The sequence below is a fragment of the Leuresthes tenuis genome, unplaced genomic scaffold (assembly GCF_036924035.1).
Source record: "Leuresthes tenuis unplaced genomic scaffold, fLeuTen1.0.hap1 SCAF_24, whole genome shotgun sequence".
Taxonomy (NCBI): domain Eukaryota; kingdom Metazoa; phylum Chordata; class Actinopteri; order Atheriniformes; family Atherinopsidae; genus Leuresthes; species Leuresthes tenuis.
In genome coordinates, this window is record NW_027325378.1 from 5,227,238 (window position 1) to 5,250,951 (window position 23,714).

Genomic DNA, 23,714 nt, shown 5'->3' on the forward strand with positions numbered 1-23,714 from the left:
TATGATTCTCATTGTCACCAGAGATGTGTTTGTTCACTAGTTTTCAGACGAGAGAGGCATCAGCTGAGGTCAACGCACCGTTAATTGAAGGCACCGTTAATGCAGTCAGTTGAGTAATAAAGCAAAGCAACTTCTCTTTCAGATTTTGTAAGAACACAAGCATTCATCGTTGGCTTGTTAAAGATTGCAAGTTTTGCGATAGGCTTTATCAGTAATAATCAGCTGCTCCACCAACCTGTGCCCAGAAAAATATGCTTGTGATGAGAGCTGCAAGAATCCTCTAAAAGAGATTCCAGCCTTAGGTTGCTTATATTTATATTTATTCCTCGTGTCCACAGCAGAGATTGAGTCTTAGCATGACCTGTTAGCAACATTAATGCTCACATTAAGTTTTCCAGGTTGAAAGTGAAAGTAATTCTCCTCCAAGTACGACCCTGGGGAAACATATATAAAGATATACTTATGTTCCAAAGTAGTAGACTACATATGATCTAATCATTACCACACTTTAAGTTAAGTAAGAATTACACAAAAGTTTTGTATACTTAGCACGTTTATTTTTCAGCAGGACTTATTTTTCAGTTAGGTGCGGCTTCTGTGAAGTTTTCTTAGAAATGTGAAGATTTTATCTTTGTAAAAAGAAAAAAACCCTTTCAGCTGTGCTCTAAAAATAGACCTTTAAAAGTAGTGAACCACTTATCAGCATCATGTGTAATTAATGCATCGAGTCTCTCCGGTTACATGGGTTAGAGAGCGTGTTTGTGAGGCACAGGTGTTAAAAACCATGCTACAAAAACGAAACATTTTTTTGTGGTGACTGAAAAAGAAGCAAATAAAGGGGAGAAAGAGGAAGAATATGAATGATCAAACACAGATAGAAACAATGTGCATAAAAGTGACTTGTCTTTGCATTTAGTATTTGTTGGAGCTCTACAGGCACACATGCTTTTTGTTTACTTGTTTGTTTCATGCAACTCAGACTATGCAACACTGTTTGGATATATTTTCTGTGTATCCCTCTTTCTCTTCTGCCTAAATCAATTAAAAAGACCCTTTCTAACCTACGAACCGTCTTTCCCTCTCCTCTCAGTGGAGGCCGTGGTGGAGTTCGACTATGAGGCTCAGCAGGACGATGAGTTGAGCCTGACGGTGGGCGACATCATCGTGAACATACGGCGGGACGATGGAGGGTGGTGGGAGGGCGAGCTGGGCGGACGCAGGGGCTTGTTCCCAGATAACTTTGTCAGGGTGAGTAATCGCAACTCTTCACACCTCATTTTCATCCACATTCTCAATGCCACACCACAAAAGGGCCTCAACAAATAGCCAGAGAGTCAACAAACAGCTGCGGTTTGCTTTGGTGTTGGTGTGTGTGTTTCCTATTTTAGTGCAGCACACCATGCATTTCTCAGGCCTTCAGTGTCTAATTTGCAAGATGAGATAAGCTAGAATTAGCAGCGTAGTCAAAGAAACAAGTTTAACTTTAGTTGAGATTTGATTTAAGTTAAGATATTTTACAAATCCTCTCCCAGCACTTTGGAATGCTTGTCACATATTCTCTTTTGCACACCACACATATTGTTCATCTCCAAATAAAACAAGCAAATGAGTGAAGATTACTGCAAAATACAGCAGTTAATGATGTCCTACTGTGCTCTCATGGTGGCAGTGGAGTGAAGTTGTGCAGAGTGCATCATTTTCAGACTCGTCAAACCGTCGAGTGAACTCTCGACCCCATTATGGACGCAGCTGCATTTGTTTCTGAGCTCATTTATAAACTGTCCCCAAACTGACTGTTAAGGGTTTGTAAAGTGCCTGTTTTTGGATTAATCCTCTAAGCTAAATGGAGAGTCAAAGATACTTTTTGTAGATGTTACAGTGAAGCATTGTATTGCCAGTCCACAACAGGTGAAGGTGTGGGTCTTCTCCAGGTTAAAGGAGGTTATTATCCTCCAAGTTACAACCCTGGTGAACATTTGGAGGTAAAGGCAGGCTGGTTTCTTTCTTAACATCATTGAATATCTTCTCCTTTTAGTAGAGATGACTCACTCCATTTGGTTACAAATGGATCTGGGAGAAAGTGATGAGGAGAAATGATGTGTTTATAAGACAGACACTTCATAACAACATCAAAACCCATGAAAAGCTTTAATCTGGAGTTATTTAGCTTCCCATTGCCTCATATTCTGGATGTTTTTCAATGTCTCGTCGTTGCATAAAATGGAAGCGTGAACACCATTAAGCAAGCAAAAACGAGGAGAACTCAACAGATTTAGAAATGCTCTCCTGTAATGTTGCTGGACTCAATTCTTTTAGAGAAAGGATCAAATTTGATTCAGCCAAACCAGAGTTATGCTTTTCTTCATTCCACTCATATATTACGTACGATCCAGCTCAACCTCGAACAGATTTATGTGTGAGCGGTTGATGTTTTCAAAACTCCACATATTTCTACTCCTCAAACACAGAAGTTTCAAACAAGGTTTTTACACATCAGAGTTCCCCTGTTGGTTCCCACCTCCAGCTTTCTTTGACTTCTGTGATAGTTGAGTGAATTTCTTTGTGTTTTTGACCACATTCAGGACCCGAAATGTTGATATTTGTCAGCTGACATTCAGTTTATCTGTCCTGAATGTGAAAGGTGAAGTACTGTGAGAACCCAGTTTCGGCCAAATGTTTTGGCTTTTTTTCCTTCCTCAGGTCTGCTGGTGGATGTGAAAAGATCGTGTACAGATGTAGACATAAGATTCAGGAACGAGCTCTGTCTTACAAAGAATCCTCTGGTATGTAAAGTAGGAGAGCAACGGGTTTGAGGAGACTAGAATAGGGAAACATTTGCTCACTGTCTCACAAGGGGAAGTAGAGAAGTGCCAGAGGCTGTGGGCAACAGGACACATTTTAACAACGCTAAAGAAGTCCGTCTATTGTCAGGTTGTTGGCTGTGCAGCCAGGCCGCATTTGTGCTGACTGAATGTCACCGCTCACTAGACAATGGGCCTGTGAAGCCTTTGCGTATATGTTGTGTGTGTGTGTGTGAGGCAAATGGAGGCCGTGAGTAATGCAGCAGCTCCAGACGTGTCTGTCACAAGACTGCAGTTATGGGACTGAATGACATTAAGCTTTGCGATGCGGATGAATGCGTGTGTGTGTTTCTGAGCATAGGAAATCATTTTTGCGGACACACATGTTAAAGAGGTGTTAGGAAGTGACGGTATGCAAGTTGCCCCTTCTGTCTTGATAACGCCTGAACCACAGGGGGGACAAATACCTGACTATGATTCTCATTGTCACCAGAGATGTGTTTGTTCACTAGTTTTCAGACGAGAGAGGCATCAGCTGAGGTCAACTCACCGTTAATTGAAGGCACCGTTAATGCAGTCAGTTGAGTAATAAAGCAAAGCAACTTCTCTTTCAGATTTTGTAAGAACACAAGCATTCATCGTTGGCTTGTTAAAGATGCATTTGCAAGTTTTGCGATAGGCTTTATCAGTAATAATCAGCTGCTCCACCAACAATCTAAACACAGATTTGAAAATCACATAATTCTCAAGGGAAATACTTAGTTCCGTCAAATTTCCATATGAGCGTTGAATTTAGTTGAGAACTTCTCAACTTCTGTTTCTCAAAAACAGACCTATTTATTCTTTCCAACACCTGAAAAGACAAAGGCTACAATAGTCCATCTGCCCCATTATTATTCAACCTGAGAAATAAGTTCCTTAAATACGTCCAAGGCAAGCTGGTTATTTTATTCAGCTATTTTTTTTATGAAATATGACCTTATAAGTTTTCTTCCTTTCAAGAAAGTAAGCTGTTTGAATTAAGTGAATTCACGTCATCCCACAAACTCAAGTTCTAACAGAGGTGGAGGATATCCTGTTTGTAGGAAGTGCTGTGGTCACATGAGGACTGTTTATTAGTCAACCACAGAGACTGCAAATCATTATCACATGCTCCATTTTGTCATCAAATGCTTAAGGAGTAAAAGCTTTTTACTTACACTTTTTTACTGTAGCTTTGTAGAGAGGAAGCAAACAGCATGCTGAAGTTGCGCTTATCTGTTTGATATGAATACAACTGCAACCGGTAGGGCATTGGTAGTAAATCCTCTGTCATTAAGCTAATAAACTAACTATTAGCTCTATTAAATTAAAAGCCAAATTAAAAAAGTAAAGTCTACTTTCCTTCAACACTTGCTTTAGACCCATTTGATTGTTGCACAGTATTGTTGTAGATTTAGATATAAATGGATGAGATTAGGTGTGTGAAGCTTGTCTTCATGGACAACTTCCAGACAGAACACCTGCAAATTGCAGGTTTGAGTCATTGCACGAATTATGGGTGGAGCCATGCCAGATAGCAAACACATTTGAGCCTCATCCGGACCACTTTTGGCATTTATAGGTCAGTAATGGCATTGGCTGGAGTTATTGGGCGAAATATAACCCAGATGTTACAACCTGCGTCGAACTTGGTTTATGGCCAATGCTGTGTCTGGATGTGCCCCAAGCCCAAATGCAGATTTGGGCTATGTTTGGTAAATATGTAGCTGAATTTAGGCAGACTCACCCATCTTGAGTTAATGCCTCCATCCAAACGAAGGGCCAAATAAAAATGTAGAAGGGTCATGCTGGGTCAAAAATGAGTAAGACCTTGCTCTTATTTTGATAGACTCATTCAACTTTCTCATTCAAAAGTAACAACAGGTTATGTTCTCCATCTAAAATGAAGTGTAAAATAACTTAAAAAGTACCCAAAGGGTGATTAGGTTTGAATACTTTCTGATGCGACTAAATATAAGTGTGACCAGGAAACAGAGCTGAGCAAGCAGGATGTTGTGCATGAAAAGTGGGGAATTTTGCATTTGAATATTTTACTACAAAATGATGCCTTTCGCAACATTTTGCACAAGCATTAGATCTGTTTCCCCAGTTGAAGACTAATACTGTATGTCTTGCCCAACATACTGCTTCAGTGTCCTGTTTTGCGTAATCTGTGAGGCTTAAGAGTCAGAGGTCTGGTAGTATGGGACACAAAAGTCAATGTTTAGCATTTAAAGCGCTGCAGTGTGGACGACATAGTTTCTGTCAGGATTTTGCACATCATACTAACAAACACACACAGAGCCAACACGGCAGTGTACATAATGCAGGTGTTTCCTGTCCAGATATGATGAATCACGTTCTCTTCCTCCTCTCTTTTCAGCTTGGTTTCCTTTAACTCAGGGTTACCTCCATATCCCTGTAACAGGAATTGTAGTCACGCATGAATGCAGTCCAAGTAGAAGCTGAGGTCTCCAAGAACAGCCCTAGTTTTTGTTTTAATGGCATTTCCGCTTACAGTATTAATCATTTATACTAACTTGTGCACTTTCCATTTTAACCTCTAAAGTATTTATCTGTAATTGACTTTCAAGAAACCAAACAACTAAACACTACATCTCCACCAGTGCTCATTAAAAAAAGGAACATGTTGGCTTTCAAATGGCTGCTGTGGGTCTTTGTGCAGATTAGCTTGTGCTGTGCCGCCGACTTTAAAGTGTGTTATTTTCAGCTGTTAGTTTGTGGTTTGTGTCTGTGAGTTTTTGTATGTTTTGCCTGGTGTATATACAGTTAAAGCTTCTCTGCCTTCAGAATCAATGTCTGTCTCTGATTCTGCATTAGAGCTGCATTAGCCTACTTAACAAACTGCAAACGCCAAATGTGATGGAGGGTAATTCTTTAACCTGACCTGAAGGGACTATAAATCACTTAGTGTAACGTCAGAAAAGACAGACAAATATCAGTCTGTAGTAAACTCACTCGGATGAAAACTCTGCTGTTGTTATTTCAGTTTGTAACATGTAAAACTAGCCTTGAATCCCATAAATATTCACTTAACTGCAATATCAAGGCTGGTAAACCTGTACATTTCCACATATCCGCAATAATATATATATTTATACATATGAAAACAATGTAACATTCAGTTACTTTGTTTGTTAAGTCTTCTTTACATTTACATTCTGTGTGGTGTGACAAACTTCAGCAAAAACTAAACATGAAAATGCTCATGAATAAAGTTATTGTGAGTGCGTGCAGTGAGTGCAGACTTTAAAATATTTTGGGACCATCACTGACTCAAAACTTAGCTTTGAAGCTAACTGTGAAACTGTGTGTAAAAAGGCTCATTAGTGTTTGTATTGTTGAAGGAAACTCTTGTGTTTTGTCGTTTAATTGAATCAGTCTTTTTCTTTGCTGACTTGGTCATACATGTTTAAAGGAGCGTAAATTGGATTTTAGCGGTACTAAGATTGAAGTTTAGTTTTTAAAGAAGGGGGAAACACTATTCCACATTAATTCCTATGAGTCAGAATTCCTTGTACAGTGAGAATTTACCCTACAAGTAATATTGCAGGCCTGCACAGCTTGTTCTTGTTGTTTTTTGTTAAGATATTATTAGCTAAACTCAGGAGACTAAAGACTCAGCAAAGCTCTTTTCTAAATAATTTACGTCTACATAAAGGTGTATATGTGGTGGAGAAAAACAATGCATGCTGATACGAACGTGCTCTTGGTTTGTTTTTAGTTTTAGTTTTGAATGAAAATGCATATGTGCACCAGCTATACTTGTAGAAAGAAATTTTATTTGATGTTTAAGTGTTTCTGTATGATATGTCTCTGATACACAAGTACCTGGCAGTAACAATAAAAACTGTGCTTTTACACAGTAATCACTCTATTGTTGTTGTTTTTATATGAAATACTATAAAATAAATGTGCATAAATGCTGATGACTCATCCTGCAGTCGGGGGCGTGCATGAGTTTTATGTCCAATGAAATGCTTTGTTGAATATTGAATCTGTTCAGGCAAGTGGAGCTGACCAATCAGAACAAACGGAGCTGCTTCCTTTCCTTTCCTTTTTTTTTAATATGCAGTAGCAATTAGCACTCTGGTTGCTATTTCTTGGGAACTTTAAATATAATTATAGGTTTGTTAAATGACCAAAGGCAAGCAATCTAATCTAGATTCATGCTATCTAGAAGAAAATTTCTGCTTTCTAATGTGCCACATCCTGTTGGAAGACAGAACATAAGCCACATGTCGGATTTTAATTGGTCCCTCAACTATGGGGAGCCTGAATCTCTTTGCTGACAGCCAAATGTATGGTGTGAAGTTTGAGAAAGAGGAGCCAGTTTATTGTAGTAACCACACTGATCTCAATATTACATTCACAGCTCTTAGTTTAAAGAAATCTTCAGTTTTTGTTGAGAAAAAATCTTCTCATGCTGATATTTTTTAATCTCAAAGGCTCATTAAGGCTTTAGTGTGATTTTATTGTCATACCGGGAAATTTCCAACCCTCGTGTGTATGAGGATTTTGACTCTGTGAGTCAGTGTGCCCGGGCCCGTCTGTTTCGCTGATTTGTGACTGCCACAGGCCAGGGCTTATGAAACAGTTATGATGAATGTGGTGGGGAGATGTGAACCATAATGTCTATTTTTACTGGAACTCTGAAGTTATGTGTGCCTCCTTGTTTGTTGTCTCCTAATCTGTCTGCTTGTTGAGACTTTGGCCACACTGCCTTTCTCTGGTTTTGTTGATCAGTTTCGCATGCAGTCTTGTGATTCTTTATATGAGTGAAAGTCACAGGGATAGACGGGCTGCAGCAGTGACAGCAGGGTAGTTTTATTTTGGTGCATTTGTTTTTCTCTTTCAAAGCTTTAAAAGCATTCGGTGGTCATGTGCAATGAAACAGCTTGGGTCAGCTGGATTATTAACATCTAATGCTGATGCTTCACAGTAACTTTTGCAATAAAGCAACTAAAACAGTTGGATATAAACATGTTTGGTATTTATTTCACAATAATTTGCACCTGTAATCCTCTCTCAATTCATTCTTACTTTATTTCTGCTTGTAACCTACACACTTTATTTTTTTATCTCTCCCACCATCTTTCCTCTCCTCCTCTTCTTCCTCCGCACACAATTACCTCTTCTGTTTCTCTCCACAGGAGATAAAGAAAGAGGTGAAGAGGGATGGAGGACAGGCAGGCTTGATCAGGTCTGATCTAGCCAATGGCAGGGCCAGTCCGGTGTCTGACCCCAGCGTACGGCCAGGAAGGAAAGGTACTCAGCTTTGTCACACACCCTGTGGTCATTAAGTAAATCTTCAGGCTCACACAAAGATCCTATTTCTTTGAGGAAGGATTTGGGTCAAGCTTTGCTCATCATTATGTTGTGAACATGTGTACACATGCTGACTATATGCTAAGTGATGGGATATGAGGGCTGATATGTTGTCCCTATACCACCATCAGAAAGTGGAAGGAAGTTGGCATATTATTGTAGCTGATGGCTTACAAATCTCTATAACAAGTGACTGTTAACATTATTTGTTTTTGTAGTCAGCTTTCTGCAAAGAGATTCAGAATCTCCACTCAGATGGACTCTAAAGACACACAAAATGACCTTAGTCATTAAAAAAACCCGAAATAAAATGATAACACTGACAGAGATTCACAAAAAGTGCCACATAAATATGCTAAATAGAAAAAAAAAGGCAAAGATAAATATCCAGGTTTCTATTGTCATTCTTTGTTATTTGCATTTAGAAGATGAACAATTAAAGGTGAACAGAACTTCCACTAATGTGCAGAAAGGTTTATGCAGTTGCATGAGGTGGTTTTCTGTTTTCAATAACGCTTGACACGCGTTTGGAGGAGTGGAAACAACTTTGCAATTAGCGTCTGACTCGGCAACTATTAAAATTATGTGACTCATCAGTTGTTTCCGGTCTAAGCAGGCGAGCAATAAACTCAATGACTGACCAGCTTCCCAAATATCATATTATATCTCCGATATTTCCTGAGATAAAAGTCATTTCTGAAGAAGAGCTCTCCAGTTTCCTTAAGTGGATGTCCTCAGTGTTTATTTACTGTAGGCTATACTGCCACCCCGTGGCAACAGTACACAGCCTGCTTTATTTGCTTGAAACCACAGTGAATGAAAAGACATTGGATTCACATTTCTTCTTTTCTGCAGCTTTTCAAAGAATCTCTTTAGAATTGCTTTGACAGTGTGACAGGAAACTGGGTAACTAACTGTAAAGAGATGCAAAATGTCAGTGAGGGAACCTAAAATAACCATAAATGGATATAAATGGAGATAGACAAACCACATTTTCTAAATTACCACACAGACACTGGTGAGAACGATTGCAGTAAAAACCACTATAAGAGTTTAATCAGCTGCAAAAAGACACAAAGAACAGAGACATCTACTGAACATAGAGAAATCCAATACTCAAAGATGTAGAAAATACGATAAACAACTGCCAAGAGATCCAAATTTCCATAAAGAAATGCACCAGAAAGACACAAAATGCATGAAAAGGTACTAAACTAACCATAAAGCCACATGGAGGACAGCAAAATAAAAGCAAAGTAACAATGTAAACATGCAAAATGAATATGAAAATGAAGAGACCTAAAAATAATATCAACAGGTTCAAAACAATTACTCTTTTTTAGGCTGGGTGTCTCCTTTATGTAGAGGTGAGGGGTCATGGGTTTGGGTCAAGGGTCATGGGTCATGGATCAAGGGTTAGAGCTGTTCCAGGAGCTGTTGTTTCATTCTTAAACATAGCATTCAAGTTGGGAAACCATATAGAAGCATTAATAATTGAAGATAGATAGATAGATAGATAGATAGATAGATAGATAGATAGATAGATAGATAGATAGATAGATAGATAGATAGATAGATAGATAGATAGATAGATAGATAGATAGATAGATAGATAGATAGATAGATAGATAAGTATATAAACTCCCTCCAGCACATGGTTGCTCATATGATTCCCACAAATTAGAGATGAACACCGTGTGGACAAAACAGGAACTGCAGGGTCATGACTGAGTGACCTGTCTAATGTGGGCTGAGTCAGGAGTAATGAGCAGGCTAATGAGGGTAAGACAAACAACTGCGAGGCCAGAGAGAAGCGTTGGGTGTCACTTGTGTTTGGACTGTTTTGTGACTAATAGGGCAAAGGTCAATGGCTTCAACCATGTTGGCTTCTAAGAAGCAAGTGAACACCTCCTCACTCACTGTGGGATGTGGATTGTTGATGAGCGTGTGAGCTTTTTAGGTCAGAAGCTGTAAGTCTAAGATATGTTAAAACATCAACTCTATGTGTGTGTGTGCAGGAGAGCAGATCCGTAAGCGAAGATGTAAAGCAGCGTTCAGCTACGTGCCTCAGCACGAGGATGAGCTGGAGCTGAAAGTAGGAGACATCATCGATGTCATAGCAGAGGTGAGGCTGGTTTTTATTTATTTTCTATGGATTCCTCTTTTATGAAGCTACTGTGTGAGAGCAGAGAGAAAAATCACACAAAAAATCACACAAATAATGCACATGTTCAGCACGTTCAGCAGCTGGTTTATGACACATCAGTTGGTAAAAAGATGATTCAAACCTCAACACTGAGCTTATCACAGAATAGAGGCAGACTGCAGCTTACTGCAGGTGTTAAGTTATAAAATGACTTGAAGTTTTCAGGTCATGGAAAAGATGAAGTTATCCAGTTGTTATTTTGGGTTTTCAGAGCTTAGTTTTGAGTCCTTCCAACATTCAAGTGAACCCTTATTTTTACATTTTCATGTGCTTTATTTCCACAACTGCAGCTCCACCAGACAACAAACGGGCTAACACATGTTCCCCTCTTAGAATAGAAGCCCATAACTGTTGGAAAAAAATAAAAGAAAAGAGGAAAAGCTCCATTTTGAAATGCTAAGTCAAATGTGATAACACATTTACATTTAGCTTGTTTTTTGATAAATAATGTATGTGGTCCCCTCTTTTTTAAATAAATAGAAAGAGTATTTATTAATAAGTCAAAATTGTGGAATTGAAAGATCGCAATGTTATCTTTTTTCATCTATGAGGTAACATGTCAACATGAAAATCTTACGACATATTTATTTTAAAAGTCCGATTTATGTTTTTTAAAAAAGTTGGAAAATTATTACAAAATAACCCCCCAAAAAGCCAAATGTTGTTTATTAAATAGAAGAGTAAAAAAAAAATCATTTTATGTTTACTTTCCCACATTTTTTATATCACAAAAAAAGATGTAAAGTTTGAGATAAAAGCTAAAGGACCAGATCATAGACAAAGAAGACAAAACTATATTTTGATACTAAAATTCTAATTATACATTTGAAAGAAAAATTGCCATAAAAAGTCAATATACATACATTAGTGAAAACTACTAAAAGTCCTTTTTTTTCTTTCAGAAAGTCAAATTATTACATGAAAACGTCAAAAATCGTATCCTTTATCAATGTATAAATCATGTAAGATTAATTCTAAATAACAATATTTTAAAAAATGACCAAAAACATTAACTTTTTCATGTTATTTCCTACAACAAAAAATGTAGAAAGTGAAATATTTTGTCTTTTTAGAGTGAATAATTTAACTTACTCTACTTTTTTTGTTTGTTTTTGGTAAAGGTAGGCTTCCATATACATACATATATACATGATATCAGGAAAGAAATCAGATTCTTGTGTTAGTCCAACTGAAATCGTACTAAATGTAATTTCTAAAAGCCAAAATGGTTTGGTTTGTGACATAATAATAATCCAGAAAAAGCTCAACATTAACCCCCATTTAGATTATGTTCATGTCTATGCATTGAGCAGACACTTTTATCCAAAGTGACTTACAAATGATGATTTAACATTACAGCTAACGTCAAAGCCAACACTAAGCTACACAGAAGGAAGCCAATTAGTCAGACTCTGTCAGGGATGACAATGTAGAAATATTGTGCGGGCATAGAGGGAACTACAGAAATAGAAGTGCAGTAGGGAAGTGCAAGGTAGGTGCGAGGGTAAGAGATGCTGGGTCTTCAAGAGTTTCTTGAAGATAGACAGGGACGGCCCTGTTCTTGTAGCGCTCGGTGGGTCATTCCACCATCGTGGAACGACAATGAAAAGAGTCTGAATTGTCTTGAGTGTGGTGTAGGCACTGCTAGACTGCTATCCTTTGACCACCGGAGTGACCGAGTCGTTCCAGTGGATGGGAGCCGTTCCACTAAGCGCTTTGTAGGCCAACATCAGTGACTTGAATTTGATGTGGGCGGCTAAGGGTAGCAAGTGGAGCTCAATGAACAGAGGTGTGACGTGTGCTCTCTCAGTCTGATTGATTTGAGCTTTAACTTTAATTAGCTATTTTTATTTATGTTATTTTATTATATTAGCCCTGATGTGATCCTCAGGCCACACTTACCAGTCTGTATCAGTAAATGTGTAAATCAGCCTGTGTATAAATGCGTGTTACCATGTGTCATGTGCTTGTGTATGTTCAGGTAGAGGAGGGATGGTGGGAGGGAATTCTAAATGGGAAGAGTGGAATGTTTCCCTCCAATTTCACCAGAGAGACCACGACAGAGTTGGACACGCCCTCCTCGGACACGCCCACCTCACAGGATGAGCTCCGCAGCAGCCGCACCAGTGAGTCCCAGGCAAAAAGAAAAACATATATGTACATTTGTTTCTGCGAGAGATAAAAAAAAACAGCTTTTAAACCTACCTTTAGAGCTTCAACAAACATCCATCTTTTGTGTGTGTGAGTGTGTAGGTAAGGACAGCCCTGGCAGTGAAAGTGATGGAGCAGACAGTCGCTCAGAAACAGGGTCAGAAATTCAACCCAAGAAGGTAATCAATCACACGTTAATATGACGACTTGAGAGTGTGAAGCTACGTCACAGCTCCATCCATACAGCATAGACACGTCCCTCTGACTGGCAAAAACATTCAACATGGCTGCCGCTGCACGTGGGCAGAGTGGAAATATGTTTGCTCCAAATAAACGATTAAATTGGGGGTTTATTAACATGAATTTATTGAGTTTAACGGCCGTAAACTGATTGCATTTGTGTTGAACAAACATATTTTATTTGGTCTAACGTGCACATTTTTGAGCGATGTGATCCGTGCACGGACGCTGACACTTCAGGTCTCCTGATATTTATTCATATTGTACGCGCACCTCTTTTGCAAGCTTGGAAAGTTAATGAAGCAGAGTCTGAAAGTCTGATCGTATTTCACGGTGAGATTTGCCGACGAAATTAAGGTGACGAAGAATCCAAGAAATGTATATGGACAACGTTTTTTATTCCATTCTAACTTTCGTGGAGAAAACAGTGAACATGGATGAAATTACTCTGCAGAATCCACTGTGCAGCTTCTTTATCGTGGTTTCTAAACAGCATTTTTCCGTTTACCCCCCCGATTTATAACTTTGGGAAAACATTTGACTTCTGTTAGAATTGCCTCTGTTCTTAGACATTATGTACTCATATTCTGTATGTTTCTAAACAATCGATGGTCCTATCTTAGCTCATACTACGCAATGGATGTCCTTGAATGGTCCAAGACTTTAAGATAGCATAACTGGACCAAATAACTGATGAATATCAGATGAAGCTTCTCTATCTTGTCAGATAGGTTTGGTACATTAGATGCATGACTAAAGCAACACACACACACGTACACACACACACACGTTGTTTATCACATCCAAACAACATGACGGTGTTTGGCCTGCTCATGTCACTAATAACTGGCCAATTATAGTCGGCCGTGTGTAGGTCCAACCTGTGGAAGATACATGTGAAGAAGATAAATATGAACTGTTTCCGGATATCGGGGCTCGTTCTGACGGAGGCCCTGCGAGGGCTCCGTCACTCCGACTCTAGTGCTGCCATACTTTACCTGTGACCTAAATAATCACCTCGTCTGTGAACTCTAGATTTCCCCGGCTTGTTCTTGGGCTTCCAGCGAAAGAATCGGGCTTACACTTCTAAACCTGGTGATCAGTGTTGAAAAGGCAGGTTAGAATGTTGTTAAACCACGCATCTGAACGGCAATGATAAACTTATGGAGCAGATTTTTTAATATTCCGTGCACACGTTTTATTTTCAGCACGCACCCGTTAATGCTGCTGTAATCTAACTCTCATCCACACCAAAAGCAGCGCTGCTACACGGATTAGAAATGGGGGATATTGTCACAATATTAAAGCCCACGAAAATGGCTTCCAGTCCATTCTATTTGGCTCTCCTCTCTTTGCTTTTGGTAAGTTTGTAAAAAGAAAACTGTTGAACTGCAGCCTTTACAACAGCTCTTTTTGCCACTCCGTGGGGTCTAACCGAGTACAGTCATATGTCTGATGACATCGTGTGCAAACCCTGAACTTTATACCACTTATCTTCATCCTCCTGCTCATCTATCTTTTGTTCATGTCTGAATTAACCTCCAAGAGCAGCGTTTCCCAGCCCTGGTCCTTGGGATCCACCTTCCAGAAGGTTTTTGATTTTTTTTCTTTGCAGTTCCAACACACCTGATTCAAATTAACTGGTCTTTTACAGGCCTCTGGAGAACTTGATGACAAGATGATGAGGTAATCTATTCATTTGAATCAGGTTCGTTGGAGCAGGGAAAGATCTAAAACGTGCAGAGCAGAAGGTCCTGAGGAACAGGATTGAGAAACTCTATGTAAGAAGGCAAAAATGTGTAATTAGACCACCTCTGAAGATGACAGATTAATTGTTTCTCCAGAAAGGAAACAGCTCTCCATGGCTGAAGTCATAAGTTTGTCAGATGACTAATGGTAACTTGGTTTAGAATTAAAGCAAAGTCTTTTTTTTTTTTTTAGGCAGATATGCACACATTTCTGGATGTATTTATATTTTTTTTTTTTACATTTTCTCTGCTATAAAATCTATTAGTTTTTGTTATTTTACCTCTAAAGTGTTACTTTTCACTCTGACACTGGAATCGGTGGCACCTGTGGTAGAAAGTTATGAAACTGAGCTCTCAGATAACGTTTTCACACATAACCATCAGAGGAATGTGACGAATGTTTGGTCTGGAGTTCTGTGGCTGAACTGAGGAGGCATGATTCAAAGAGTACAGCTTTGTTTACACATCTTTATTCCTCGTAGTTTACACGGCGAGCCTCGTGCCAGGTCAGGTTCAGTGTTGCCAGATTACGTCACAGAAAGCTGGTGTGCTTGATGCTTCATGTTTGTTTTAGGTTGGGAAAAAGGCTAAATTTAAGCTGACTATTCATAGGAGTGGATTTAATTGCAGCTACAAGCGTTTCAGGGCATCTGATGAGCTGAGATGTTTTAAATCTTTGCGTCTCTTTGCACAACCCTTCAGGTCCGCGGGTTCGGCTTTGGCAACATCTTCAAGGACCAGCCCATCAAGCTCAGGCCTCGCTCCATAGATGTGGACTCAGAGGTGGACAAGGTGAGTCACACACAGTGACAGAAACACAGCTGTTTCTGTCAGTCTAGAGGACATCCCATTGACTCGTTTCCTGGAGACCTAAATAAACCTTAAACCAGCTCCTCATCCTAGAATAGAAACATTTATGCTGTAGAGAGCTGGCATTTGTCCTCAAAAAACAGTTGTTTCAACCTGATTAAAACCCCACAACATGAACACAGCCTATTTGCTATTTTTTTAATCTTTTTTTACGCTTTGATCATTGTTCTGTGAGCAGCAAGGAAATAAAGTCTCAGCTCAGCTTTGGCTCCTCCCCTTCCTCTGTTTCAGTTTCACAGCACAGGAAGTGGTTTCATGCTAACACACACTCACAAACACACACACGCACGCACTCTCACACATCCTGCAGGGATTTGAGAAGCAAAGCAGAAGTCAGAGCTCTGCAGAGCAGACGGGGAGGGAAAGACGAGGGGAGGTGATAGAGCTTTTTCACTGACATCCTCATACTCACATGCTCTCCTGCTGCCCAGACAAGCTCCGTCTGACTTTAACTCGACACGCAGGAGAGGACGGTAGGGTTCACTTTTCTCTGCTTGTCCCCCTCTTTTTCATTAGGGCTCCAGTTTTATTCTTCCTCTTGATTCGTCTTATTTCTGTTCCTCTTTATTCCTTTTCTTTTTATTGAATTTTAGCGGTGTTACAAGCAAATGTGACGTGAGACTTGGTGTGTGGCAGGTTTTATAAATATTTGGTGTTTTGGCTCCAAGCTAAAGAAAGAAAGACTTCTTACCCTGAAAGGTGGGATTTCTAGTGGGAAAATACTAAACACTGTTTAATGTTTTTGGCATGAAAACAGGCAAGTCTATGAATCTAAAATTAAAGAGGTGATTCACCAGTTTGGCTTTACAGTTGTATATTACTGAGAGGTTTTTTGTTTGTGGAAAAGGCTCAAATCAAGCGATTCAAGTGTCCGTTGAAGCTTAAAAAGCATTTCAGATGCAGATTGGTACCATCAGAAATACATTTTTATAGCTGTTCTTTTGTATTAAAGAAGCCCTGTTTATGAATATGACATTTAAGGGTAATTTGACAAGGAAATGTCATACTCTTTTAGTGATGCAGAGTGTGGTGTTTAGTTGTCTTTGAAATTAAGGGGTCAGTCCATCCAATTTGTGTAAAAGGCAGTTAAGATTGTTTAAGCATTTGTAAGCAGACCCTTTGATGTCCAAAATCTGGATCTACCATCAAAAAACATAAAAGTTTTGATGAAAATCCACATTTTCTCTAAGTCTTTCCCTTTATGTAGTTATCTAGATTTAAAAAAAAAACTGTAAAAACATGCTTTCTACATGAACAACCAGCAAAAACTCGAAGAATAACCTCTTTCATGTCTTAACCCTAAAACAGAACTGTGACTCTTGAAATGCTGCTTTACGTCATTAGTCCACTTTAAGCACACATGAAGACAAAAAGCGGGTGAGGAAAAAAAAGAAAAAAAAGCTGCATCCTGGTCATCAGAAGCTCTTTAAGCTCCTCCAGAAGTGTGTCTGAAGGATGTTTGTGCGCCTCTCCCGCTGAGTGGGAGGCTGTTATGTTGCTTTATGGTGAGACGAGTCTCTCTGTGAAATAATGAGGCTCTGGAGGAAGTGACAGGAGCGTCTCTGTCCGGCTGAGTCATTCGTAGACATGTCAACTCTGCCACTGAACTTAAAAGTCTGTTTCATGTTTAAAGAACACAAAAACTGAAAACTAGTGTTAAGGCTGGTTATTGTAATTTGTATTACTTTTGCACCAGTATTCACCATCTGTCTTAACAGCGAAAGGAGAAGTGGTCAGTGTTTTTTTTTGTTTGTTTTTTTGTTCTTTGCAAAACTCAAGACTGTTTCAACAAAAAGAAGCCATTTTAGTTGGCGTGTTGATTGTCCATCTCAGTTCGTTCTGCTCTACATTTAGGCAAACGTTTGGCCTCACAATGAAGAATTCTCTCCCATAAAGACATTCTTAATAGCAGCAAAAGAAACTGAGAAACCCCCCCCCAAATTCTTAGTTTCTGTGGTGTGTGATGGAAGTAACTTTCACCACTCAAGCTGTGATAGAAAACCAACATATAAGCATGTTTTCTTGCATAAATGCTAATCAGGAAACATTTATTCTATCTTTTCTTGTCAGTTAGTCGTTTTTTCAGCTTTACAAGAGCAATATCAACAAATCAAAACAGAGCTTTTGACTGTTTGACAAAAATCTATCATGGATTTATTAAACTTGGTAAAAATGAGCTTTAATCAATGGCAGGCAGTGCAGAATGAATCAGGAGGTTAGAATTAATGAGGAGGTTGTACATTGTGGGTGTACAAAATACTTAAATTTGCCAGAGTTATGTCACACAGTCCCATCTGAGATACAGGCAACAAGAGAACTTTGGTTTGCGTTAAAGTTGGGAAAGGTTGTGGTTTTGATTAATTGTAAATGGTTAAATGTTAACATGCAAAGAGAAGTGTGTGACTTCATGAAAATGTAAATCAAATCAATGTATTTTCCTAAGCTTAAATTAATTCTGTCAGTGCTCAAATATCTACTGAAAAATTCTCTCAGATCTCTCAATTTTGTGAGACTGAATGTTTGAAACACTTAAAATTAGATTTATTGTCAAATGTACTGTATTTGTTCTTGCATATTAACTTTATCCAGACCAATTATGTCTAGCACACATAGCTGAATGGTTAATTTATTGTACACTAGGGTGAAATTTATTTTCATTTCTTAATTGAATCTACAATTAGTTACAGCAGTTAGCTAATCGTATTGATGCTAACAAGTCAATACGTTATGTCCTCACTCCTGCTGTAAAAATGAAAAACGTTTGTTAGCATACATGCATCCCAAGGAAGCAACCTGCACAGTTCAGATGAGAGGACTGATACCATAACATGTTGGTCTGAAAATATTGAGAGACAGAGAGCGGGAGTTAGCTTAGCTTAGCATTTTGGCACAACAGACTTTTCGTCTTTGTTATTTTTTGGTATTTAATGAAACGTAAGTCCATTCAACAATCACTTAAAACATCCCTTAAATCTGTCCATAACTTTTTGATCAGTCTTGCTTACAGAACAATACCAACAGCATATTCTCCTTGTTGGGGATAATAAAAGGAAATTATTTTGAAAAGAACCATCATTGACTTTATTCATTATGAGCAAATTTCTGAATAATTAAGCCTCCTTCTGTGACTGTGAAAATATTACAGTCGTTTGAAAGCTCCTCTCTATGCAGGTTGCTAATGCTTGCTTCACACGTTTGTTGCAAAGTGTGACATTCATTTTTCTAATGAAGGTGCCTAATTAATGCATCTGTTGTGTATTGAATTTAGTCAGATTTAAGTTGAAATGGTTAGATAATATGCTCATGCTGCCATATGTAGACGGCTGGATTTGTTTGTCTATGTGTGCGTGTGCTATATTTTTGCTAAAAAAAATCATGAATGGCTGACTGTGCGAGTCCTTCTACATATCACCACTGGCCTTGAAAAGTCTCACGGGTCGATCCCCAGCAGCATGTGATTGCTGGACATGCAAACCTCTGTGGGATGTTGTAGTGATGCCTCAAAGCTTGTGGCTCCACATGGGTCTCATTAGGGAGGGGAGGAAATGTGGAGAGGGGAGGCTGAACAGAACAGGGAGGGATCCACTCCAGCCGGGAAACAACGGCTGCTTTAACGGCAGACTCGCCCACTTCGTCGAAGAGTTGATTTGTTAGTTTCTGTTTTAAATCTAATCTCAAAGATCTTATTCAAATTATAGGAAGAATAGGAACCGTTTAAATTTTGTTATGACTTCAGGTCACTCTCTTAAAAAATAACAAAATAGGCCCCATCTTTTGTTGAATCCTTCATTTTCAACTTGCTTATTTTATGCCAGATGCTTAGTTAGCTCTCTTATTTACGTTTATTTACAACAGTCTATGATTTGATTCTAAGTCACATTGCCAGCATTTATTGAAATGAAAAGATGTCAGAAGTTATGAGGTGGTTTGCCACAACAGGTTTTATCCATATTTGACGTGTAGAAATGGTGGATCCCAGCTGAACAAGGAATTCAGAATTATGAAACTAATCTGGAATGCCCCACACCAGTACTCTACCTATACTGAAACTGGTTAGCTCAATTCAGGTGCAACAAGACTAGTCCAATATCTGACTTCAGAGGTAAATAGACATGCTGTTTTCCACCCAGTGTCTAGCTTGGCCAGGCTGTTCCGTCACAAGTTAAGATATTATGGATTAAGTTTGAAATTATACACATTTTCAGAGGTACATCACTTGTTTCATTGTTCTCACTGGTTTTATCTTAATCCAGTTGAATACAAATGTGTTTTGTTCGGCGCTTGTTGATGTAGTACTTGTTAGAAAAAAGAGAAGTCAGAATTGTCTGGCAATGCCAGACTACATCCACAATGCCATAAGTTTAAATGTCAATTTGACCAACACTCAAGTTTATCACTGAATGCATTCTGGTAATATGTACCTGGTGCTAAGTAGCAATAGTTAGCATGCTAATACACTAAGCGCTAACACTGGTAATCATTCAGTGTCAGACATGCTATGTTATCAGCTATATATTCAATATGTGTACTACAGGGTACACTTAAACATTTTCAAATTATTTTATTACTTTTTTTTAGAAACATCCAAATTAGTAACTAACAATATTAGCATTTAGATTTAATGTCAATACTCATAAACCTAAGTGATACTTTGTGGAGTTTAATAGGGATTGAAATAAAAACAAAGTAAAAAAAATACAAGATGTATTCAGGTAGTGGAATAATATAAGCATGAACACATTTATTATCACAAACACTTGTATGCTAGTTTTTACATTTCTGAAAACTAGCAGTAGTGTAGTAGCCAAAATCCCTCTTTTAGTTGTAGCTGAGAACAGGCAAACGATTAATGAAGGTGTTGGACTCAAATCCTTCTACCAAAATTTTTTTTTTTTTTAAATTACACATTGTGTCATTAAATAAAAATCAGTGAAATAGCAGCAAGGAATAACCAAGGAAGAATGAAATAAAAAATACAATACACAAAATAAAACAGTTTTTAAAAAAAAAAAAAAAAGTCAGAGAACAAGTAGATAAGGATTTATATAAAGCAGGGTGTGGTCTGACATCTCTTATTACTTTTAAAAGTTAAAGAAAACAATTAGAAGTTTCTGCTTAGACTGTGTGTCATTATCTCCTCTGCACCTCCACACACACAGTAACTGAATTAAACCAGGTCACCGTATTCTGCAGTGGCTGAAACTACTGTAAGCACAGGAAGTCCTAGACAAGATCATCCTGTTGAAGCTGCATGTGTTGGAGGGGTAAGTGTGCCAGACTTTAAAGGCTTTCTGTCTTCTGTCGTTCATTAAGGTTAACGAGGGGAAAGCATCAAGTGTTACAGCTGAAAGTATGAAGACTGAGCCTGACAACAAAGCCAAAGGTGAGAAAATGCAGTATTGTTGTAATTCAAAATGCATTACTAATGCAAACAAAGTTCCAGTTAGTCCAAAAAGACTCGTAAACGACTATAAAACAAGCAGAAACTCTGTCAAACTATGTAATTTATTACATCTACTTAACCATAAACCATTTTCTTTATCTTTTCCTTTGTTTCATGCAGATTTCCTTTCATTCTGATACTCTGTTGTTTCCTATCAACACAGTGCTGTAATGTTGTTTGTCATTCGAGAATACTTCCTTGTTGGAGCGTTTAGGTGCTCATGACAAGCCCAAAGATTTTAAAACTGGATGGGAAAGAATTTCATTAGATGGGACAAACACAGGGACCCTGGAAGTGAGTCAGCATTGGGGTTCTGGAAAAAATAAATGTTGCTCAACATCAACTGATATTTATTTTAGATTTAAACTGATACCCTTTTTAACCAGGTTTAGCACATTTGATGCTACAGAAAACTTAAATGGACATCAAAACAAAAAAAAAAAAGCACAGTACTAAATGCAACTTTGCAGAGTTTGCATGTTTATTCTTCATTAAAGAATGATTTATAATTGACTGAGCCACAGCCACTTATATGGGCAGCAGCAACAAAAAAAAGGCCTTCTGACTTTGTAAATGAATATCTCAGAACAGGGCCTCAGCAGAGCTTTACAAAATAAGATTTCTTTGAATACCTGATTCCAAAATGCAACTCCACATGTACAGAGAAGACATATTTTTCTCATTCGAATAATGAAATGTATACTTCAGCTGAAAATTTGATTGGTGTTCGAGGTTTCTACATAGTTTTAAAAAGTATGGACTTTGTTTTTAGTATTTTTGAGGTCTGGGTAACTGTGCAAAACAGAAGAGACCATGGAAAAACATTTGTTTTTAGACTATTTGCCCTCAACAAGCAGTGCTTTTCACATGTATTTTCAATATAAGATAGACATAACCACCATTATATCGGCTCCTGATTTAGCTACCATTTTTAAACCTCAAGTTTACGATTTTATGGGTGCACAAAGCTCATGTATTCACAAGGTTTGCAGCTCAGTCTGTGGCTTTACTTTTTGCTGAAGTGTCTTTGTACAAGTCATTGAGTCCAAAGATGCTTCCAGTGGTAGTCGGTCTGGATTTTATTATTGTTATTTTGACACACAAAGCTTAAACACATGGATCAAACATTCAGGAATTACAGATGAAATGGATCAGCCCCCGTTTAAAAATGCTGAAATAATGTGAATATTGCATCTAAAACCAAAGATAGCTTTCACGGCATCAGGAAATATGGCCTAATGACAAACAAATGTGCCACATTAGGAAGATGGTAGAACTCCAAAGGTTATTGTGCTACTAAACTCAACATATCATTACCAATCACTGATAATTGTAAAATTTCACACTTAAGGTCCTGTGTTGACCTGAAATCCTTTTGTCTTGTAGCTACAGATATTTGCCAGTAGGGGGTGCTGCAGCCTCCTCATTGCCTAATTTCCAGTGTCGTTGGCCAAACAGAGTGAAAACATTTATAATTTTTTTTAAAAGATATGAATTACACAAAAAACCACCATACATCCAGATACTGAAGTGTCAGGAAATTATTGGTTGAACTTTTTTAGGAGTAATTTATCCTATCCTTTCTGTATTTTTGAGGAACTTAGAGTGAAAATTGGATGATTGGCTTCTACGTTTTTGTAATTCTCTTTTAATTTTAAAATCCTCATTATCACTACCTGCTGGGACCTTTATTCTGCTTTCCCTTTACTTTTTTAAGCTTATTGCACAGGTTTTTGTTTAGTGGAAACAAAACAACAAATCTTGACTACCATTCCTGGTCGGAAATAAATTTAATCTTTGATTTCATGCATTTTCTAATCTTCCACACGTTTGTTTTCTGCAACTCTACTCATGAGTGTGTATCTTTGGTTTGATGGTTGTCAGGGCGCGAGCAGTGTAAAGTTCTCTTCCCATATGAAGGACAAAATGAGGACGAGCTGTCACTCAAAGAGGGCGATATCATCAACATTATCACCAAGGTAAAAGGAGCCTACCCGTGTGCGGTTTGTGTTTGCAGTCGTTCACAATGAATATTCTTATCAAGCATTTAAACTGTGTTATCCAGGACTGTGCCGATGCAGGCTGGTGGATGGGGGAGATCGGGGGAAGACAAGGCGTCTTCCCAGACAACTTTGTCAAGCTGCTAGAAGTTGAGAAAGAGGTGATTATGGCATCTTAAAGCATGGAGAAACTGTTTGCTAATGTCTTCGGCCTCAAGACATTGTTAATATGTTTCTGTATCCGTGTTTCCAGAGACCAAAGAAACCGCCTCCTCCCAGCGCTCCATCATCTAAACACACCGCAGGTAACAGCTCACTTCTCTTCTTCTGTGTTTGTGGTCTGAGACTTTTAGAATCAAACATCAGGAAACTGTGAACTTTATTCTGTAGAGAAAAAATCCGAAGTCAAGAAGGTTCCTCCTGAGCGGCCTGAATATCTGCCTCAGAGAGACCAGGATCGAGGTAAAGTCCGGACCACTTTGGCCTCCTTTGGCCTTCTGTTACAGCATCTCTCGGCTTTCTTCACTCTATTCAGCCGCAGAGAACAGATCAACTAACCTGCTTTACAACATCATGCTAACAAGAATCCAGTCCGAAATCTGAGCTGACGCACCACAGCACAAAGGCAGGGATTCAATTCTTTCAAGGCTTGAGCAGCAGAGACATCACTTACTGCAAATTTCCCCTCCTTTGTGTGCAGAAAAACAGAGCTTTAATTGAGCAAAGCATTAGCATCAGTCTGCATGCAACAGGAAGCTACAGGCACCGTGGTTTATTCGACAGACGGTGGTGCAAGGCAGACACTTCCACTCATCTGCACAATGATGTTTTTATATAACGGCAACACACAGCAGTGAGCTTTGTGGGATTTTCACCAGTGAAGCA

At 38.6% G+C, this 23,714-nt stretch overlaps 1 protein-coding gene across 2 annotated transcripts in view; it reads left to right on the plus strand.

Moving 5' to 3' along the window:
- Window positions 1-23,714, plus strand: part of sh3kbp1 (SH3-domain kinase binding protein 1) — a 40,114-nt gene that overhangs the window by 8,906 nt on the left and 7,494 nt on the right. The window contains exons 2-12 of one of the 2 annotated variants that reach the window (XM_072378220.1): window positions 1,091-1,248; window positions 7,997-8,111; window positions 10,190-10,296; window positions 12,359-12,503; window positions 12,631-12,707; window positions 15,219-15,308; window positions 20,700-20,769; window positions 22,714-22,808; window positions 22,895-22,990; window positions 23,083-23,134; window positions 23,220-23,291. In XM_072378220.1, coding sequence (XP_072234321.1) covers window positions 1,091-1,248; window positions 7,997-8,111; window positions 10,190-10,296; window positions 12,359-12,503; window positions 12,631-12,707; window positions 15,219-15,308; window positions 20,700-20,769; window positions 22,714-22,808; window positions 22,895-22,990; window positions 23,083-23,134; window positions 23,220-23,291 — 1,077 coding nt within the window. The remainder of the gene's footprint in view (window positions 1-1,090; window positions 1,249-7,996; window positions 8,112-10,189; window positions 10,297-12,358; window positions 12,504-12,630; window positions 12,708-15,218; window positions 15,309-20,699; window positions 20,770-22,713; window positions 22,809-22,894; window positions 22,991-23,082; window positions 23,135-23,219; window positions 23,292-23,714) is intronic. The other variant, XM_072378221.1, reaches the window with a different exon arrangement.